We start from the raw sequence: 17,767 nt of genomic DNA on the forward strand, positions 1-17,767 counted from the left end.
CAAGCTGGGAGCTTCTCCAAACTCTCACTCACCAGCTTGAGGAGGAGTATTGCGAGAAAGAATCACATGTCTCTAGGCACCTGTCACGTGTCATATCTTCTCTAAATAATATGCCAATTTAGTGGCCTGCAGTATTTCCAAGTAGTGCCCCTCATATGTTGAGCTGGCAAGGTTGTTAGGTTGTTATGTCCTATTTTGTCTTGTCTACTAGTCTCTCTACATATAGACAATAGCCTGTAATGTTAAGGCAGACTGGTTTGTTATTACTCAGTGAGTATTATTGCCTTCTTGGCCTTTCTTCAATGGTGAATTCATATTGAGCCTATTCTCGTATATTTACTCTTTACGAATCCAAAACAATCCATGGCATCAAAAGCTAATCCCAAGCAGCATTTACAGAAACAGCACTCGCTTGGTTCCAGGAATCGGTCCCTCCCGTCTTATGGCGAATACCATCAAATTTATAATTCCTCAGGAAGGCCGCCATTGTTAAAGAAATGCAAATCTTATGGTAGCGGAGTCAGAATCAATCCTGTTTTAAATATTACACCGGCTTACATATCAAAGGGGACTTCAAATTTGTTTGGATTTGGCTCATTTTTCTGTAACGGCAAGTCCAAAAAGAAAAAGAAATGATTCATGTCATCACTCAAGTTGTGAAGTACTTTCAAGTATATAGATGCATTGTAATTTGTACTTGTGCAACAGTTATACAATTGCCATCCGTGAAAACTGCATTTTTACTCCGAACTCTTTCGGGTATCGAGTAAAGTCCGCGTAAATCTTACTGTTCCCGGACCCTACTTCCGAGCGAGACATAATTAAATGTTGTTGGCGTTACATAACATGCCAAATAACAAGGGAACAAGAGAACAAGGAATCCTTCTATCATTGTCATCCCATGCTTTGCAGTGTTTTAATGTATTGCAAATTTTCTGGCACTTCATAATTGCATGTGGCTGCCTTGTGTTCCATTCAGCATGAAAATGTTTCTTGTGGACTGTCTGAGCCGATTAAGATATTTATATATGGGTTGTACGAATGAGGTTAATTCAATTTTTGTTTTCTCTGGCGGTTGGATCTGAGGACTGATTTTTAAAGTGGATGAATGATTGACGAACTTATTGAGTATGCATTTTGCATGTTGGTGTATAATGTAATCAAGAATAAGTGGGTTATCCTCTAGATATGTCTAATGAGGGACTGCTGATTGGTCCTCATGAACTGATCCTGCAGCTTTGCTTTCATGCTGAGCTGGTTAGTTTATAAAACATGCCAAATTATTGTAATGGGCTGCATTTTGATGCTTCTAAACCCTGTTCCTGAGTTAAGTTAAAAGCAATTTCTTGATATGATTTATGTAAAACATTTATTAGTAAATTTTGATTTATTAAACAAAATTTGAAAATTTTAAGATCCTAACTTTTTTATAGTTTTTTTCTTAATTTTTGAAATTTGATTTAAAAAAATTATAAAAGACCACTTTAAAAAGTAAATTACCAACAAGCATGCAGACCAAAAATATACACACACTATCCACTGCCAAATAAATAACCGCAAAAATTTCAAAAAACAGGCACCAACATATAATTCAAGCTTATAATAAGCCTTTGAATTCTTAAACCTGCAATTTTTTAATTAAGAAGTGAACAAATTTAGTTAACTTGAACATTCAAACTATCTAACTAAAGGCCGGCTGGAGGGTTACGCCGAGTTGCATAAAACGACAGCAACACCTCGGTGTTCTTGATAAGTGGCTTATTGGACATTGAACAAAGTTGAAGCCATGGATAGTCCGAGTAATATTATCAGCATTCAAGTTGGTCATATCATGGGCCGACTTCCATGAGCGAAACAAGATATATATGTTAAAGGTCGTGGACCTAAGCCCAATAGCAAAATGTTTCTTATATTTTCCTAGCATGTCTCCTTTCTTCGATAGTTCAATGCCTACTACAACCAAGTCAAATTGGGGGGCTAATGTAGATTTCCCTCCACTTTCTTATATGAACCATTGAACAACAAAATTGACCATCTACTATCTACAATAAAACTTTGATCTTGTAAAATGCGAACCTTGCACTGAGGACGAACCACGACCTCTTTCATCTCAGATTCAACTTTGAACCAGCTCAGGTTGCAGAGTGAATCTGGTCCAACTCCACTATTTCTAAAAGAAACAGATCCTGGAATCAACATACAGTGCAAGTGGCTTATTGTAAGTGCAAATTTATCAATTGCCAATAGTGGAACATGATCCAAGGAACACAGTAGAAGCGACATGCATTTATTCTGTAGATATTGGAGAATGAGCAGTTCCAAGCTCCATGGGATTTGGAATACGTGAACTTTTCCATTTCCTCATAGCATTAAACAAACAGCCCAGACTGGGGTTCGAAGTCCTTAAAGGATTAAACAAAAAGAACAAATTATTGAAGAACAGAAAATGTGACCACGAAATGACTATCATCACTTCAAAACATTAACTTGACATCCAAAACTTTAGTTTATATAGGGAACAGGATAGAGAGTAGATACAATAGAACATAGGCATGCACCAGTATGAATGGATGAGGAAGCTGTTTCTGATAAGTAAACATAGGCATTTCCTTTGAAGTTTATTTTAAACACTTCAGTTCAAAATGGAAAAATGAACAATTCACACATATATTGACAACAATCATGTTAAAAGGCATTCACAAAACTTCCTGTGTACATAGAGAAGCACTCTCCCTCCCCATCAATTAAAACAGTGATGAACTCATACAAGCTAAGTCCACAGAAAATTAATAACTAACAAGCACTAGAGAAATAACTAACAAGCACTAGAGATACCAAAAGAATGACTTAAAGACGGTTTACATCACACTGCAGTGGTAGCAAAATGAAGGTTTAAGAAACATTTCAGCACATCACAAAAGCAACTGCAAAAAAACAATAACTAACTCAGACTCTCAGAGTATGGTATACCCTTTACATCGATACCAATATCGGAAACTCATTTCATACATATACTAATACAACCTTGAGTAGGTTTCACATATCTCACCAGCTTCCAAAATACAAACAAGTCACTATTCAAAAATTAGCTTTATTGCAAGACACATAGATAAAACCATAATTGCAAACTAATTTCATTAATGAAACTAGCATATAAAATTAGTACTATATTAAGTCAAGTACATAAGAGGAAATCGAACTAAACAAAAGAAGTTCATTTTCAATGACTCCATCTACTTTAACAATCAATTAACATAAGCAAAATATGAACTTCCATTAACTAACAAAAAGCACCACTCCTGCCAGGAAGAACTTAAAATTCGATCAATTTCCCCACTGGTGGTTCAGTTTTCATCATCCCCTAGTCAGCAAACATAACAAGCTTCAAAAGACTAGAACTCTAGTAAGCAAACATAACAAGCTTGAAAAGATCAGAGAAACAACAGCCACTACACATTCTAAACCCAATCAAAAGAATTCCCCAGTTTCATTCAAAAGCCCTAAATCGAATCATCCACAGAATCTTGAAAGCTAATGTAATCAATTAATCACCTTCCCAGTCACCGTGAGATCAGGAACTTTGTACAGATCGGCAGTCACTTCAGTCAACCACAATCCAGGAAACAGCATCTGCAATCATCAACAACAAATTAGGTCAGATCAACTTGATCAAAATCACAATCATAATTTTCAAACAATTCAAAACACACACACACACAGAGGAGGGAGGGAGAGAGAGAGAGAGAGAGTGGGAGAGGGAGGGAGAGAGGGAGAATGAGGGAGGGAGGGAGGGAGAGGGAGAGAGAGAGAGAGATTAGGTCAGATCATAATCACTCACTAATTTCACACAATTCAACACACACAAACACATGAATTAGGTCAGATCACAATCATAATCAAATCAATAATTTGAAAAAAAAATTCAAAACGCACACAGAACTTGAATCAGTGTATACTTACATCCAATTGTCTCCGGACATTCCTCGGCCACTTCTTCGGCCTGCGAGGCACTCGATTCCCCGTAATCGCCACAAAATCCTCCTCAATCTCATCTTTCGAAAGCGAAACCGAAAATCTCGCCCTCTCTCTTTCTCTCTTCTCCCCACTCCCTCTCAAACACCACGGAGACTTTACCTTCACACTCACCTTATCATCTCTCGCCGAAGAATCTCTCTCCTTCATTCTCGCTCTCGAGTTTGAGTTCGAGTTCAATTTCGCACCCTCCCTCACATCCGGATCCAACCTTGCCCTCCTCGTCCTCAAATTCCACGGCTTCATCATCTCACTCTCCTCCCGCCGCCGTTTCTCCCCCGCCGCCGGAAAATCAAACATCATCTTCTCCGCCGCCGCCTCAACCCCAAACCCTACCTTCTCTCCCGGAGAGAATCTGAAATTGACTCTCCTGCCTTCAGAACTCCGGCGACACCTCGCCGCCGCCGCCTCATCCACCCTCATACACCTCATTACCTTCCTAGACCCCCACTTCAACGACGGCAGCTTGAAATTATGCAACACTCTCGACCTTCCACACACAAACTCCTCTTCTTTACTCACCATCTCGCCGGAAAATCTGTATCTATATGTGTATCTATAGGAGTATGTCTATATTTCTCAGCCGGGAAAATATATGAATGTGTGTAGAAAGGAGAGGTTTTGATGAATAGGATGTATTTATATTGAACGACTGCTTCGAGGAATGGTTGTGTGTGTGCGGGTGTAAAGTAAGGATTCTGTGGTGTCGGCTTGATCGCCGTTGATCTGACTTTATTGATCTGATCTGATTTTTAGATTGCCTTGGTTAGCAAGTTTTCTGACATCGATTAAGAGTAGGAGTTGGGTAAATGGTAAGAAGTGACTTGTGACCGTTTGTTTAAATTTATCGTGAGTTGTTTTTCTGTTTTGTACTTTTTTTTGTCAATTGATGGAGTAATTTTTATTTTTTCTGAGAGAAAGAGTTCAATAAATAATAGTTATATGGCATCCACACGAATGATCGAGTGGAACAAATATAGAATAGAATAACATGCATGTCTTTATACCCAATATGAGACAAATAAGCGATGTTGAATTGGCGATGGTATACGTATAGATCCTCTGTATTCACCATCTTTTCCAAAAACTCTGTCTGAGCTATCAACCACAAATGCAATTCCCGGAAGGTTTTTATTGATAAATCCAGACCAACTTTCACAAAAGGAGAGGAAAATCGCACACTCTCAACAAGGAGAAAAATCAAACTATAAATTAAAACAATCGAGAGGATATCCAACTACAAACTAAAACAATTAGATCTGCACCACGACCCTACACTTGGAGATAATTGATCCACTCACAAATCTAAAAAGCCCTTGAAAGTGAATAAGAACGAAAATCAAAAATTTCGGTGATATAGATCTAAGAAAAGTTTCCCCAAAGAGGGAGATTTACTAAGAAAATCAATGAAACGAGTAAGAACAATCAAAGAACAAGCAATTAAATAGAAAGATTTGGGGCTTTTCACCGGAAACCTGATAAAGCTCCGTCGGGATGAAAAGAGGGAGGAGACTAGAGAGAAGAAAGAAAAAAAACTAGGGTTTTTGAAAAAAAAACCCGATAAGAATAAAACTTTGATGGAGTAATCTTTTGATTTGACCATCATCGTGCTTCACTTGTTGACTGTTTTTGGTGTGACGAAAAAGTTATTATCAAATAATTTATTTTCCCCAAGCTATAATTAAAATAATTTATATTTGTTCGAATATTGACATCTCTCATATTAAATCAGTCACACCCTTTTAAACAATCGCATAAATTGTACCCATCCAGTATATCCCGTTATTTTACATTACTGCTCAACTAGACTAAGTATTAAGCTTGCACCTCCCCAAATCTGCCAGCCATGATGATCACATATGATGAGAACCATCCCGTTGCTATGTTCATTAGGGGATGATTCTCCTGACTGTCATACTGTGCATTTGAGCTTGGTTGTACCTTTTTTTAGGCATCTAAATCACATTTATTTTTAAGATAAGAGATAAAAGAAGAAAGTTGATAAAAAAAATTGAGTCAACAAATATAAAGAGATCATGGTGTTGACGGTCATGAGAGATCAATTTAATTAGCAAAAAAGAGGTGTAACTATACAAAATACATGATATTGATAAGATCATATTTTGACAAGTACTTTTAAAGAGAGTTTATACCCACACCCGTTATTACACCTGAATAAAATTTAAATAATCCTTATGTCATTTTTCTTATTAGATCCTATAACAAGAGAGACCATTTCGTTTCTAAGAGCACCTCCCATGGGTGTCCATTTCATACATAAGGACTCGTGAAATGATTTGGGCAGTTGAAAAAACTGGTCAACTGCATTGGATGATTCACAAAATACTGGCCGAGCCTACTACGGTGGCCAGTGCCCAGTCACAAACTTTATTTATTTTAATAACTTTTTAACACAAACTTGCTCAACAGTCATTAATTGTTGTTGTACTCTATAAGAGCAACTCCAAGAGTTGCTCCACCGTCTCCCTATAAAAACTATTATAATAAACACTCTTAACTATTTATGCATAGAATGAGAGTGATGACTCCAACAGCTCTCCTCAACATCTACTTTAGTCATTTATAAAAGGGACGAAAATATCAGAAAAGGAGTGAAATGATGGATAGGTTTTGGAGGGAACTAACACATATTAATATAAAACTAGTTTAGGAGTCCATATGTACTCCTCTCTGCTGGGGAGAGTCTTGCAGCTCCTAATTATTTAGGAGGGAGTAGAGAGGCTCTTGGAGTCAAATTTTACATCACATTCATTATAATATGACTTAGGAGGCAAGGCGGGGAGTCTCTTGCTGTTGCTCTAATTGTTTATCTAAATGAAATGATGTTGAGCATTGGATGACACTGGCCATATTTTCCAAACTGTCCATCACTGCTTAGTTGGAACAAAAGTGACCCCACATATAAGTAGAAGTGGCCATCTCCATTGTAGATGGTTTAAAGCCCATTAGTCTGCAGACGACCTCTTTTCAAGTCTTAAACAATCAAACTATCTGGCATCTGCATCATCGTTTAATCCACGAGGCACGTAACTGAAAAAATAAATAATTTATCATATCTTTTAAATCAGTCCTTCACTGAAATATAAATTGAGAGTCCCTCTTAAATTGCTTAATCCAGTCCTTCACTAAAATATAAGTTCGAAACTCCATCTGGATTTGCCATTTGATTTGGGCTGGTCGGAACTTGGAAGCATTTGTGCCCTAGCATGCACACATGATAGAGCATATATTTATATATGTTTTCATATGATTTTATTTCCATAATTTTAGTTATTTGTAAATAATCGGGATGTTACTAATTGATTTTAAGTGTTTAATGGCAGGAAAATAAATATTCTTAAAGTTGGATTAAATCAAGCTTATTCGGGCTTAATCAGATGGAAATTCGGATTTTATGGATAGCCTGCGAAGCAAATCTTGTTTGGGCCATAACTTAAGTTCCGGACGTCCAAATTGGGCGATTTAACAGCCCATGCGAAGATATTGAAATTTTCTACAAGTTTGAAGTGGTCCAGATATCAAAATCCAACTGGATCAGCCCAAAATCAAGCCTGAACAGCAGCCTACGAATTTCAGCATCAGAATCCAACCCGTTTTAGGATATTATTTTATTTTCTTGCAAATTAAGAAAACTCTTATATATATTAGGTTTTTAATAGAGATTAGAGACAACTAACTTGTATCATATAGAATAATATAGAGATAGCTTTTTAGAGAGAAAAGGGAGAGAAACACTTGTGAGAGAGATTGGAAGAAGGATTGAAGGGATTCATCCGGACTTCGAGCACTTTCGACAAGTTGTATTCTTCGTACTTAAATTCTTATACTCTTGATTTGCGGTATAAATATAAATTTGTTTCATCTTATCATGAGTAGCTAATCTCTTAATCCAAGAGTTAGGTAGTATTCTTTGGCTTATTATGTTTGTTTAGTTGGATTGTGTTTTCTCTTGATTTGTTTATCTGTCATTGAGCGCTTTATACAATTACAGGAGTAGCTAACTTGTGATTGAATCTCTAAGAGTTATAACGAATCGGGAGAGGAGTTATAATTCTAGTACATGATATGATGGACACAATTTGAGTATTAGATCGGGAGATTGATATGAGAATTGTGAGACTTAAAATCCTTGGTTCTTAATAGTTTACACTTGTTCTTTGATTGACCATGGGAGTGGCTTTTAATGAATAATTGTAGGCATTGTAATCTACCTAGGGAGAGGATTTTATAAATATTAGAAGGATTGTTTTTAGCAAACAAGAGACACAAATTAGACATTCATGATAGCCATTGAAGAACTCTAATTCTTGGGTTGTTTTCTCTCATATTTATTGATTTATTATATTAATTAGTTGATAGATAAAACCCACCAAATTCTTCTCCACACTTCTGAATTACAAGAGATAAAAGACTTGAGATTAGTGTTGATTTCAGTCCTTCCCTGCGAATGATACTCTCAAAATACTCGACAACAAATTGGCGCCGCTGCCGGGGAAGGCCGCAATACTGATTTAAGTTAATTGTTTCTTGTGGTTTAGATTTTATTGTTTTATATCATTTTTTTTCTTCTTTTGTTGTTTTTGGCGTGTCTACAGGTTCCTTGAGGTAGTCACCAGAAAAGTTTTGAGATAAAGAGACGACATGGATTACAATTTTGGTTGGAATAACGCTCAGAATTTTCGCAATGATCAAGAATGATATCTAGATTATAATTATTTTCAGAATTTTAATGCGTATTAGGTGAACTCGTTTGATTGTTGCAACTCATATTATCCTCCATACCCACCTAACACTGATTTTTCATATGCATCTGAAAATCAATGCTATGATCCTTACCCATTTTATGATGTTGATAAAAGCTTAGTTCAGTACAATTCTTCTTTAATGTCTATGGGACTTTTTGCACATATTGATCAACCAAAATTTGAAGTTGCTAATGAGACTAATATAATATGTCAAGATTCGATAAGTTGGTACGAGGAGAATGCTAAAAGAAATACTTTTATTATGGAAGTTCAACTTGTGATGCATAATGGTTGTTTTAGGATTCCTCCTTGTGTCGACTTCCCACTTTGTCATGATACTTATTTAGCAACTGAGGAAAATTTAGTGTCTGGTAAATCTACTTGTTTAGATGACATTTGTCCCTTGCTTGAAAGTGATATATTGGATGTAGCTGAAGTTCTTCCAAATTTAGATGATAATGTTGTGCTCAACGAATTGGTAGATGAGATAAAAATTGATGAGTGTCCAATTATACTTGAGAAGAATGTGGTACTTAATGATTTTGATTTGGAGTATAAGGATCCAATTTGGAAGGAGTTTATGAGTCATGTTTATGATGATTATTCTGACGACTTTTTTAGCTACTTTGATTCTTTCAGGTCTCTTGAGCATGTGAGGTTCATAAAATTTTTCTTGAAATTTAATGAATTAGAGGTTTATTTGCACATTATGATTGTAATACAGATTCTTAGGTATGTGCACTTATCTGCTTTTTCACCTCATTAGTTTTATTACCTGTATGTAAATAAGTCGAGCTAATGACAATGAACAAGCGCTTCTTGGGAGGCAACCCATGATTATTATATTATGTATATTTTGATTTTTTTTCTACTCCCACAAGTTACCTTGATGTATCTGTTTGAAGTGGTTATTACAGGTGCTGAAATAAAAAAAATTCGCAGCAATTTTTCTGGTTGCATCAGCTGCCTTGTTTTTGTGTTTCCCGGAGTTTCAACGGTCGGATTGTCCTGAATTTTGGACAGCATCTTCCTTACACTAATATCTAAATTCTGAACGGTGGAGATCGGATTTTAAGGTCCAGAAGGTCAGTTTATGAAGTCTGAGCAGAATGATTGGCACCATGGGCATGGTTAAGGTGCCCGCGGTGCATCGACTTAAGGGCAACACACTTCGCTTATTTCTCAAACGGCACTTCATGCGTATGCATAGGGGAGTATTCTAAATTTTCTTTTATTTATAGGAGTAATATTAGTGTGTCATTGAGGACATTGACTCAGATAAGTGTGGGGATGTGTTCTCAATAGTATGTTATTGATTAAAAAAAACAAAAAAAATAATAATTTAAAAATCAAAAATAATTCTAGCATTGTAAAATAGTTAGATGATCATATCATACTAGGATAAACACTCATACATTGCATACATTAGTTCATATAGTTGCATAACATGTTAGTTTCATTGCATATCATAACATATCATGATCCCATATAATAGTCCAAGTTAGTAACCTATGATGATACTATGTGTAGATTGTTTGTGATTAATTCTTGCTATGATCATATGTCAATGATGTTACATGCGTAGTGTCAACAGTACAGAGCTTCTTTATTGACACAAGCTTATTATGCTCTTAAATATTAAATTGAGACTTAGATATACTTGCTTCTTGAGGGGTAGCCGCTTGTTGATGATTAGAATTTTGACTATTCCCTTTTAAGCTTAGTACGTAAATGCTTGAGTTTGAGGTGATTGTACGGTGTAAATGTTTTCTTCAAGAAAAAAAGAAGAAAAAAAAGTGAAGTATCAAGTACTCCTTTGAGATCAATGGGTGGCGAAAATGAAAGGGACGATCCATGTACTTGTGCTGGTATTAAGTGCAATAGTACTAGAAATATAAATTTTTTTGGTGACTTTTCATTATCTTTGATTACTGGAGAATTGTTTGACTTAAAAAAAAAAAGAAATAAAGAGAGAAAATAGGGAGAAAATTGAGCTTGTGAAGTCTTTTGGTGGTCGTAACTCACTTACCCTGAGGAGCGTCCTGACCTAGGACCAAGCATGTGAAAAAAAAAAAAGAAGAATTATATACAGTAGTATTATAGCAATAAAAAGAAGACGTAGAAATCCCTTGTAAACTTGAATGATAGCTAGTTCTAAGTAACGAAGTGTTTAAGATTTATTCTAGTACTCAACTTGGGAGCTATTAACTCGCATGACTTGTCATGTTGAAACTGGTGTGTCTCTGTTCCTGATTCAAAGAAGAGCATATTGTTAAGCTAAGCACACTCGCACACTCTGTACATGTGTTCACTAAGTGGTTTTATTGCGGTGTGAGCCTGATGTGTCTAAACTTGTTGCATATTCTGATGGTTATCACTGACTTGGAATATACTATTATTATTGGGATCCATACATTTTACATTTATTAGTTGCATTCATGTAGTTGCACTCCATGCTCGTGTTCTTGTGGTCATCAATATTATTATTACATTAGCTAGATGAATTTTGTGGGTACATTCACTATAGGCCCTCACGAGATCTTACTCGTCCACTAGGGCTACCTAGGGGTTTATAGGGCTTGTTGTATATGCCAAATGCAACCGTGATCATCTACGGAAGTGGTATATATCTATTAGATGTTAGTTTTATTTATTTTATTTGCCCGAGGACGTGCAAAACACTAAGTGTGGGGATATTTGATAGAGCATATATTTATATATGTTTTGATATGATTTTATTCCAATAATTTTAGTTATTTGTCAATAATCGGGATGTTACTAATTGATTTTAAATGTTTAATGGCAGGAAAATAAATATTCTTAAAGTTGGATTAAATCAAGCTTATTCGGGCTTAATCAGATGGAAATTCGGATTTTATGGATAGCCTGCGAAGCAAATCTTGTTTGGGCCATAACTTGAGTTCCGGACGTCCAAATTGGGCGATTTAACAGCCCATGCGAAGATATTGAAATTTTCTACAAGTTTGAAGTGGTCCAGATATCAAAATCAAACTGGATCAGCCCAGAATCAGGCCTGAACAGCAGCCTACGAATAGAATCCAACCCGTTTTAGGATATTATTTTATTTTCTTGCAAATTAAGAAAACTCTTATATATATTAGGTTTTTGATAGAGATTAGAGACAACTAACTTGTATCATATAGAATAATATAGAGATAGCTTTTTAGAGAGAAAAGGGAGAGAAACACTTGTGAGAGAGATTGGAAGAAGGATTAAAGGGATTCATCCGGACTTCGAGCACTTTCGACAAGTTGTATTCTTCGTACTTAAATTCTTATACTCTTGATTTGCGGTATAAATATAAATTTGTTTCATCTTATCATGAGTAGCTAATCCTTAATCCAAGAGTTAGGTAGTATTCTTTGGCTTATTATGTTTGTTTAGTTGGATTGTGTTTTCTCTTGATTTGTTTATCTGTCATTGAGCGCTTTATACAATTACATTGAGCGCTTTATACAATTACAGGAGTAGCTAACTTGTGATTGAATCTCTAGGAGTTATAACGAATCGGGAGAGGAGTTATAATTCTAGTACATGATATGATGGACAAAATTTGAGTATTAGATCGGGAGATTGATATGAGAATTATGAGACTTAAAATCCTTGGTTCTTAATAGTTTACACTTGTTCTTTGATTGACCATGGGAGTGGCTTTTAATGAATAATTGTAGGCATTGTAATCTACTTGGGAGAGGATTTTATAAATATTAGAAGGATTGTTTTTAGCAAACAAGAGACACAAATTAGACATTCATAATAGCCATTGAAGAACTCTAATTCTTGAGTTGTTTTCTCTCATATTTATTGATTTATTATATTAATTAGTTGATAGATAAAACCCACCAAATTCTTCTCCACGCTTCTGAATTACAAGAGATAAAAGACTTGAGATTAGTGTTGATTTCAGTCCTTCCCTGCGAACAATACTTTCAAAATACTCGACGACAACACATCAAAATTAGAGTAATAGTACTTGCAAAACTAAATTAAATAACAACAGTAGTCATCGTAATGCAGTAGTCCTCATGGTTTGGTCCTTGTTTTATTTTCGTTGGAATGTATGAGGTAAAATGGATTTAGTTGGGGTCTGATATATATTATAAAAAATTATGTTATATTGAGTTAGGACATATTTAGTTAAATTTATATATTTTATTCTTATTATATATTTAATATTTTATCATTGGAAAGTAATATAAAATATAAAAAGAAAGCGTGAAATAATGTATTATGAACTACAAGAAAGTGCAAAGAAAGAGATGTCTTAAAAACAAAAATTAAAAAGACTGTTTTATTGATATTGGATTGTTTTTTTTTTCAAATATCCCCAATTATAATTTAAGATATATAAAATATCTCTTGGAACTTGGTCCGAGAACAACTACATATTTCTCTAAATTTCAGTTTTCTAAAAATTGAATCCAACTTTCTCGATTCAATTTATAAGCATAATCATTCCGACTCTGTTCGTATAATTTTCAAAATTATTTTATGATATTTCCCCTTCAATTTGGTCAAAACCGAATCAATTAAATGTTCGGTTTCAACCTTTGATATTATTATTTCTTCCCCGCCACTCATTCTTTACTACAAGCTTTTATCTTGAATTTATTAAGCTAATATTATCAGTAGGTTACTTTTATTAAATTCAAAAATGTTCTATGTCTTTGAAATATATATAGACGTCCCTCTTCTTTGAAAGCCTTTCATCAATTTTTATCGATGGAATATTATATTTGTTTTTTATTACCCATAACATTTTTCTTGTTTTTTTTCTATTAGTTAAATTGAGTTTTGTTTAGTATCTCCTAGTTTGGTTGTTTATTTTGATTTCTTGTTCTTCATCATATTCGGGATCACAAAATGAAAATTTCATGGTATTAATTCAGTGATAGAATTTTATGATGATACATTTAGGATCGATTGCTCAAAAAAAATATCATTGGAGTAAGTATTGCAGCATGTAAATATCTTTTCAAAAAATTGATTGATTGCATATCCTAGAAAAAAAGATTCAATAACGAGATGATTATGTGTTTGTTCAATTCGACCACATGTATGGATGTGGTATGATTTTTTATTATTAGATTATTTTCTTTTCTAGGAAAAATGACTATAATTTTTTTATTAATATTTAATAACAATTACTTTATGAAGGAATATGTATATATTTAGAATTTTAAGGAGGCGAACTCGGCGGGAAAAACTCTCTTACTATGTTTATTCCAGTACTTTTATGTATCAATCCGTCTCATGTATCAATCCGTCTCAGTGACAGAATTCCTCTCCTTTGTGTTTATCTTATTACTTTTATGTATTAACCCGGCGGAAAAAACTCTCTATTGTGTTTATTTTAGTATTTTTATGTATTAATTTGTCTCAATGACAGAAATTACTTTTATGTATTAACCGGCGGAAAAAACTCTCTGCTGCTTTCTTTTTATTTCAATATTTAAATGAATTAATTCTTTGGCGGTGTTATATGTTTAAAGGAAGGCGATTTCTTCACCAAACTGTTAAGGCATCATTTCAGTGTGACATTGGAACGAGAATGACAGCGAAAGGTTAGAATGTTTTGTAACAAAGCAAGCCGATTTAGTATAGCAATTTGAATAAAATACATCATTTCTGATTGGGATGTACCAGTAATTTAAATTTTTGACTACTTTGAATATATAAATACTATTGTCGCATATAGCCAGCGCTGTAATCGTACAAAACATAATCCAGATTTCAAATTAGCCGAAATTAAAAAAACAAAATTTTAAATTTTATAGATAAATCAGGACATGAAATCAAGTTTATACCTATTTTAACGTAAAAACTATGATTAACAAATAATTTTTTTTAATTAATTTTTAAAAGTCAGTCGCGATCCATCACTGGCCCTTGATTCTGCCCTATTACGATGACTAACAGCCAAACCAATCAAAACTTTTTTTTGTTTAAATAAATTGTACTCTTACTCAAAAAAGAATAAGAAAAATAAATTGTACTCGAGACTCTATGAATATGATAAAATGTCTACATTGACGGAATAATATTGTGGAATAAATTTTATTCGATATGACCGATTCGGGTGCGGAGGAGACATGTTATCCCGCCACTGAACACCAAAGCAGGGGAAGAATCTGAACTCAAGATCTGAATTATGTTACTAAACACGTTAAGCAATGAATCAACTGGATCAAAAGTGGCTTTAACACTTTCAAATTTTGAAAACAATTGAGCTGCAACGGCTAGCTGCGCTGGACCTAATATAATAAGTCACGAACCAACTGACCACCGACCATACACACTTTTCCAGCCCATCTCCCCCACCAGGAGCCACAGGGCCAGGACCCCATGCAAACTTTTGTTACACTTTCTAGTCCTTATTAAAAGCCCCCTCTTCATTCTCACTTCTCTCAAATTGTGAAAGGCTGTGTACCAAAATTCAACAGCCTTTCACAAAAAAAAAATGACGAGAAAATATATGAATCCTATTTTGCGAAAAGTCCCAGATTTTCTAAAAATCTCGGTTTTCCTAGCGAAAACCGTGAAAAAACCGATTCTTCCGAGGCTTATTGCTTTCAAGAATTCGAGAAAACACAAGAAAGTGAGTCTGCTTCAGCATTATGGCTATGGATACGTTAAGGAGTACCAATTCTCTCCGTCTCGCTCACCGCTTATGAGTTATTACAAGAGAAAGCAGTACAAGAAGAGGAGTTACAAAGAAATGTGTTCTGTTTTGTACGTGTACAATTGTTTAGGGAAGTTTGAAGAGGATCACAGGGCTGATGAAATTTGTGATTACTCGATGGATTTAAATTTGAGGGCTTTGCCTGAGAAAGAAGCGATGGAATACGCAGAATCGGGCGGCGAAGAGGAGGAGGAGGAGGATTCTGTTGATGAGAGGGCTGAGAGATTCATTGAGAGATTTTATGAAGAAATAAGATTGCAGAAGAAAGAACCGTTTTTGCAGCTTGGTGGGATTAATTAAGTGTATTCGAAGGGTTGATTTTTGTTTTGTATTTAACAAATATTTTGTATTATTGTTTTTGTGTTGTTCTCCCCATGTTAATTTTGAAATTTGGGGAGTATATTTCTCTTTGGTGTTTCAATATTATTTTGATTTCTTTTTTCTTAAAATGCAAGAAATGTTTTTGTTTGTTATCATGACTGTGTGGTTTAACTTATTCTTTATCTGCATGATGTGAACCATTTTTCTTGTTCAAAAAAAAATAAAGAAAAGAAGTAAACTTTCTATTTATATTATTCATTTATATAGAAGGCGAGGATTTCAATGTGGGACTCAACGGGTCGAGTCAAGTTTTAGGATGGTTGAGTGGGATAACGAGAACGAGAAAGAGAAAGAGAGAAGGAGAGAGTAATGATATTTTTACAATTTAGTTGCTTGTATGTTTAAAAAAATAGTAAATTTGTAAAATTTTAGACAAGATAATATATTTACAAATAAATATCTAAAAATTAGTATATTTGTTAAATTCCCTTTATTAATCAAGGTTAAATATGTGTTGTCATTATCATGTTTGGACAAAAAATTATAATTTAAATATTAATTTATTATAAATTATTAATTAATAATGGACTGTTTTTAAACATAATCAAGTTTAAAAGAATTTTTGTAAAAATACTACTCCCTCTGTCCCATTTTAACTGATGTTTGACTTTTCAACACGTATATTGAGGTGTAAAAAAATAATATCTACACTCAATAAAAAAATTCAATTTTTATATCAAATAAAAGTTTAGACTCTAAACTTTTATTTGATATAAATTTTATAAAAAATAATCATGTTTAGATGTAATTTTTTTAACATCTTAAAATACGTGTAAAAAAGTCAAAAGCAGTTAAAATGGGACAGAGGGAGTATCATTTTTTAAAACAAACTGCAAAAAAACTATATTCTTGAAAATATTTGCAAAAATACGGTGGTTGCATATGCAACCATATCTGCAACTGCTAGCACCCTTATGCAACTAGAAATGCAACTTTGGAATTTTTTTTTTCAAAATTACATTTAATTGTATAATAAGTTGCAACTTGTTGCAAAAGGCAGAAAAACACCATTGCGGGACCAATTCTAATATCAACATTGCAACCTAAAAACAAACTAAAACAACAAACTAACAATCAACTCAAAAGCAACCTGATGGCGTGGTTTGTGTTTGAGATTTGTTGTGTTGAGTTGCGAGTCTAGTGTTTCTTGGCTGAGTAACGGTGTTTGAATCTTAATATACACATCGGTAAATTCGAAAGCTAGTTCCCCAATTTATAAACTTAGGGTTTTTAGAGTAAAATTGGAGTTTTGGATTCAATTGATTGATTGAGGTTTGGATTGAGTTTGGGGTTTGGTTGTATAGGGGAGAGAAGCCGGTCCGGGTTGGCTATTTCGGGTAACGGGTCGTGTTCGTATTCGTAATCGGGTCAATTTCGGATCAAGCTAAAATCACTTAATTGAATAAAACTGAAAATTGAAGTTATTAGAAATGAAATTCTAATTTCGGGTCATTTCGGGTCAATCGGGTTATTTTCGGGTCACTTTCAGGTTTTTGTCTTAGTAAATCGGGTTTCGGGTTGAGTCAGGTTCGTGTCGGGTTTCAGGTCGTGTCTGATATTGCCACCACTAAAGCCGAAGTCCACGATGGTTTCGATGTGGGACTGGGAGGAGGAGGCGAGAGGTCGATAACTTCACGACAGGTGGAGGAGAGGGAGGGAGGAAAGAGTGATGGGATTCGTGGCAGAAGAGGTGTCCACAACGGAGGATGCGGTGGCTTCCTCTTTTTGTGCCATTTTGTGAGAGAGACGGACAACACGAAGCAGCTACAAACGTAGCATAAGTGCCTGTTTGGGGTTGTGGTTGTCAACCACAACAGCAGCTTTTTGTCAAAAAGCCGGTACAAAGTTGTTTGGTAACGTTTCAAGCAGCTTTTTTTAACCGCGC

At 34.7% G+C, this 17,767-nt stretch overlaps 2 protein-coding genes across 4 annotated transcripts; one reads left to right on the forward strand and one right to left on the reverse strand.

Moving 5' to 3' along the window:
- Positions 1 to 1,862: 1,862 nt before the first annotated feature.
- On the reverse strand, positions 1,863 to 4,657 carry LOC108200759 (uncharacterized). 3 transcript variants are annotated; one of them, XM_017369006.2, is made up of 3 exons: positions 3,961 to 4,657; positions 3,553 to 3,630; positions 1,863 to 2,402 (listed from the first exon to the last, which is right to left on the reverse strand). In XM_017369006.2, exons 1-3 carry the CDS (start codon positions 4,555 to 4,557, stop codon positions 2,370 to 2,372), a joined length of 708 nt encoding a protein of 235 aa, XP_017224495.1. In that variant the 5' UTR covers positions 4,558 to 4,657; the 3' UTR covers positions 1,863 to 2,369. The 3 variants fall into 3 exon arrangements, with proteins under 3 accessions (XP_017224495.1, XP_063941625.1, XP_017224494.1); XM_064085555.1 differs by lacking the exon at positions 1,863 to 2,402 and adding an exon at positions 2,441 to 2,924; XM_017369005.2 differs by lacking the exon at positions 1,863 to 2,402 and adding an exon at positions 3,111 to 3,361.
- A 10,547-nt stretch (positions 4,658 to 15,204) lies between these two features.
- On the forward strand, positions 15,205 to 15,977 carry LOC108202048 (uncharacterized). The gene has a single exon (XM_017370416.2). The coding sequence runs from the start codon at positions 15,280 to 15,282 to the stop codon at positions 15,799 to 15,801; it is 522 nt and encodes a 173-aa protein (XP_017225905.1). The 5' UTR covers positions 15,205 to 15,279; the 3' UTR covers positions 15,802 to 15,977.
- Positions 15,978 to 17,767: the final 1,790 nt, after the last annotated feature.

The sequence above is a fragment of the Daucus carota genome, chromosome 9 (assembly GCF_001625215.2).
Source record: "Daucus carota subsp. sativus chromosome 9, DH1 v3.0, whole genome shotgun sequence".
Taxonomy (NCBI): Eukaryota; Viridiplantae; Streptophyta; class Magnoliopsida; order Apiales; family Apiaceae; genus Daucus; species Daucus carota.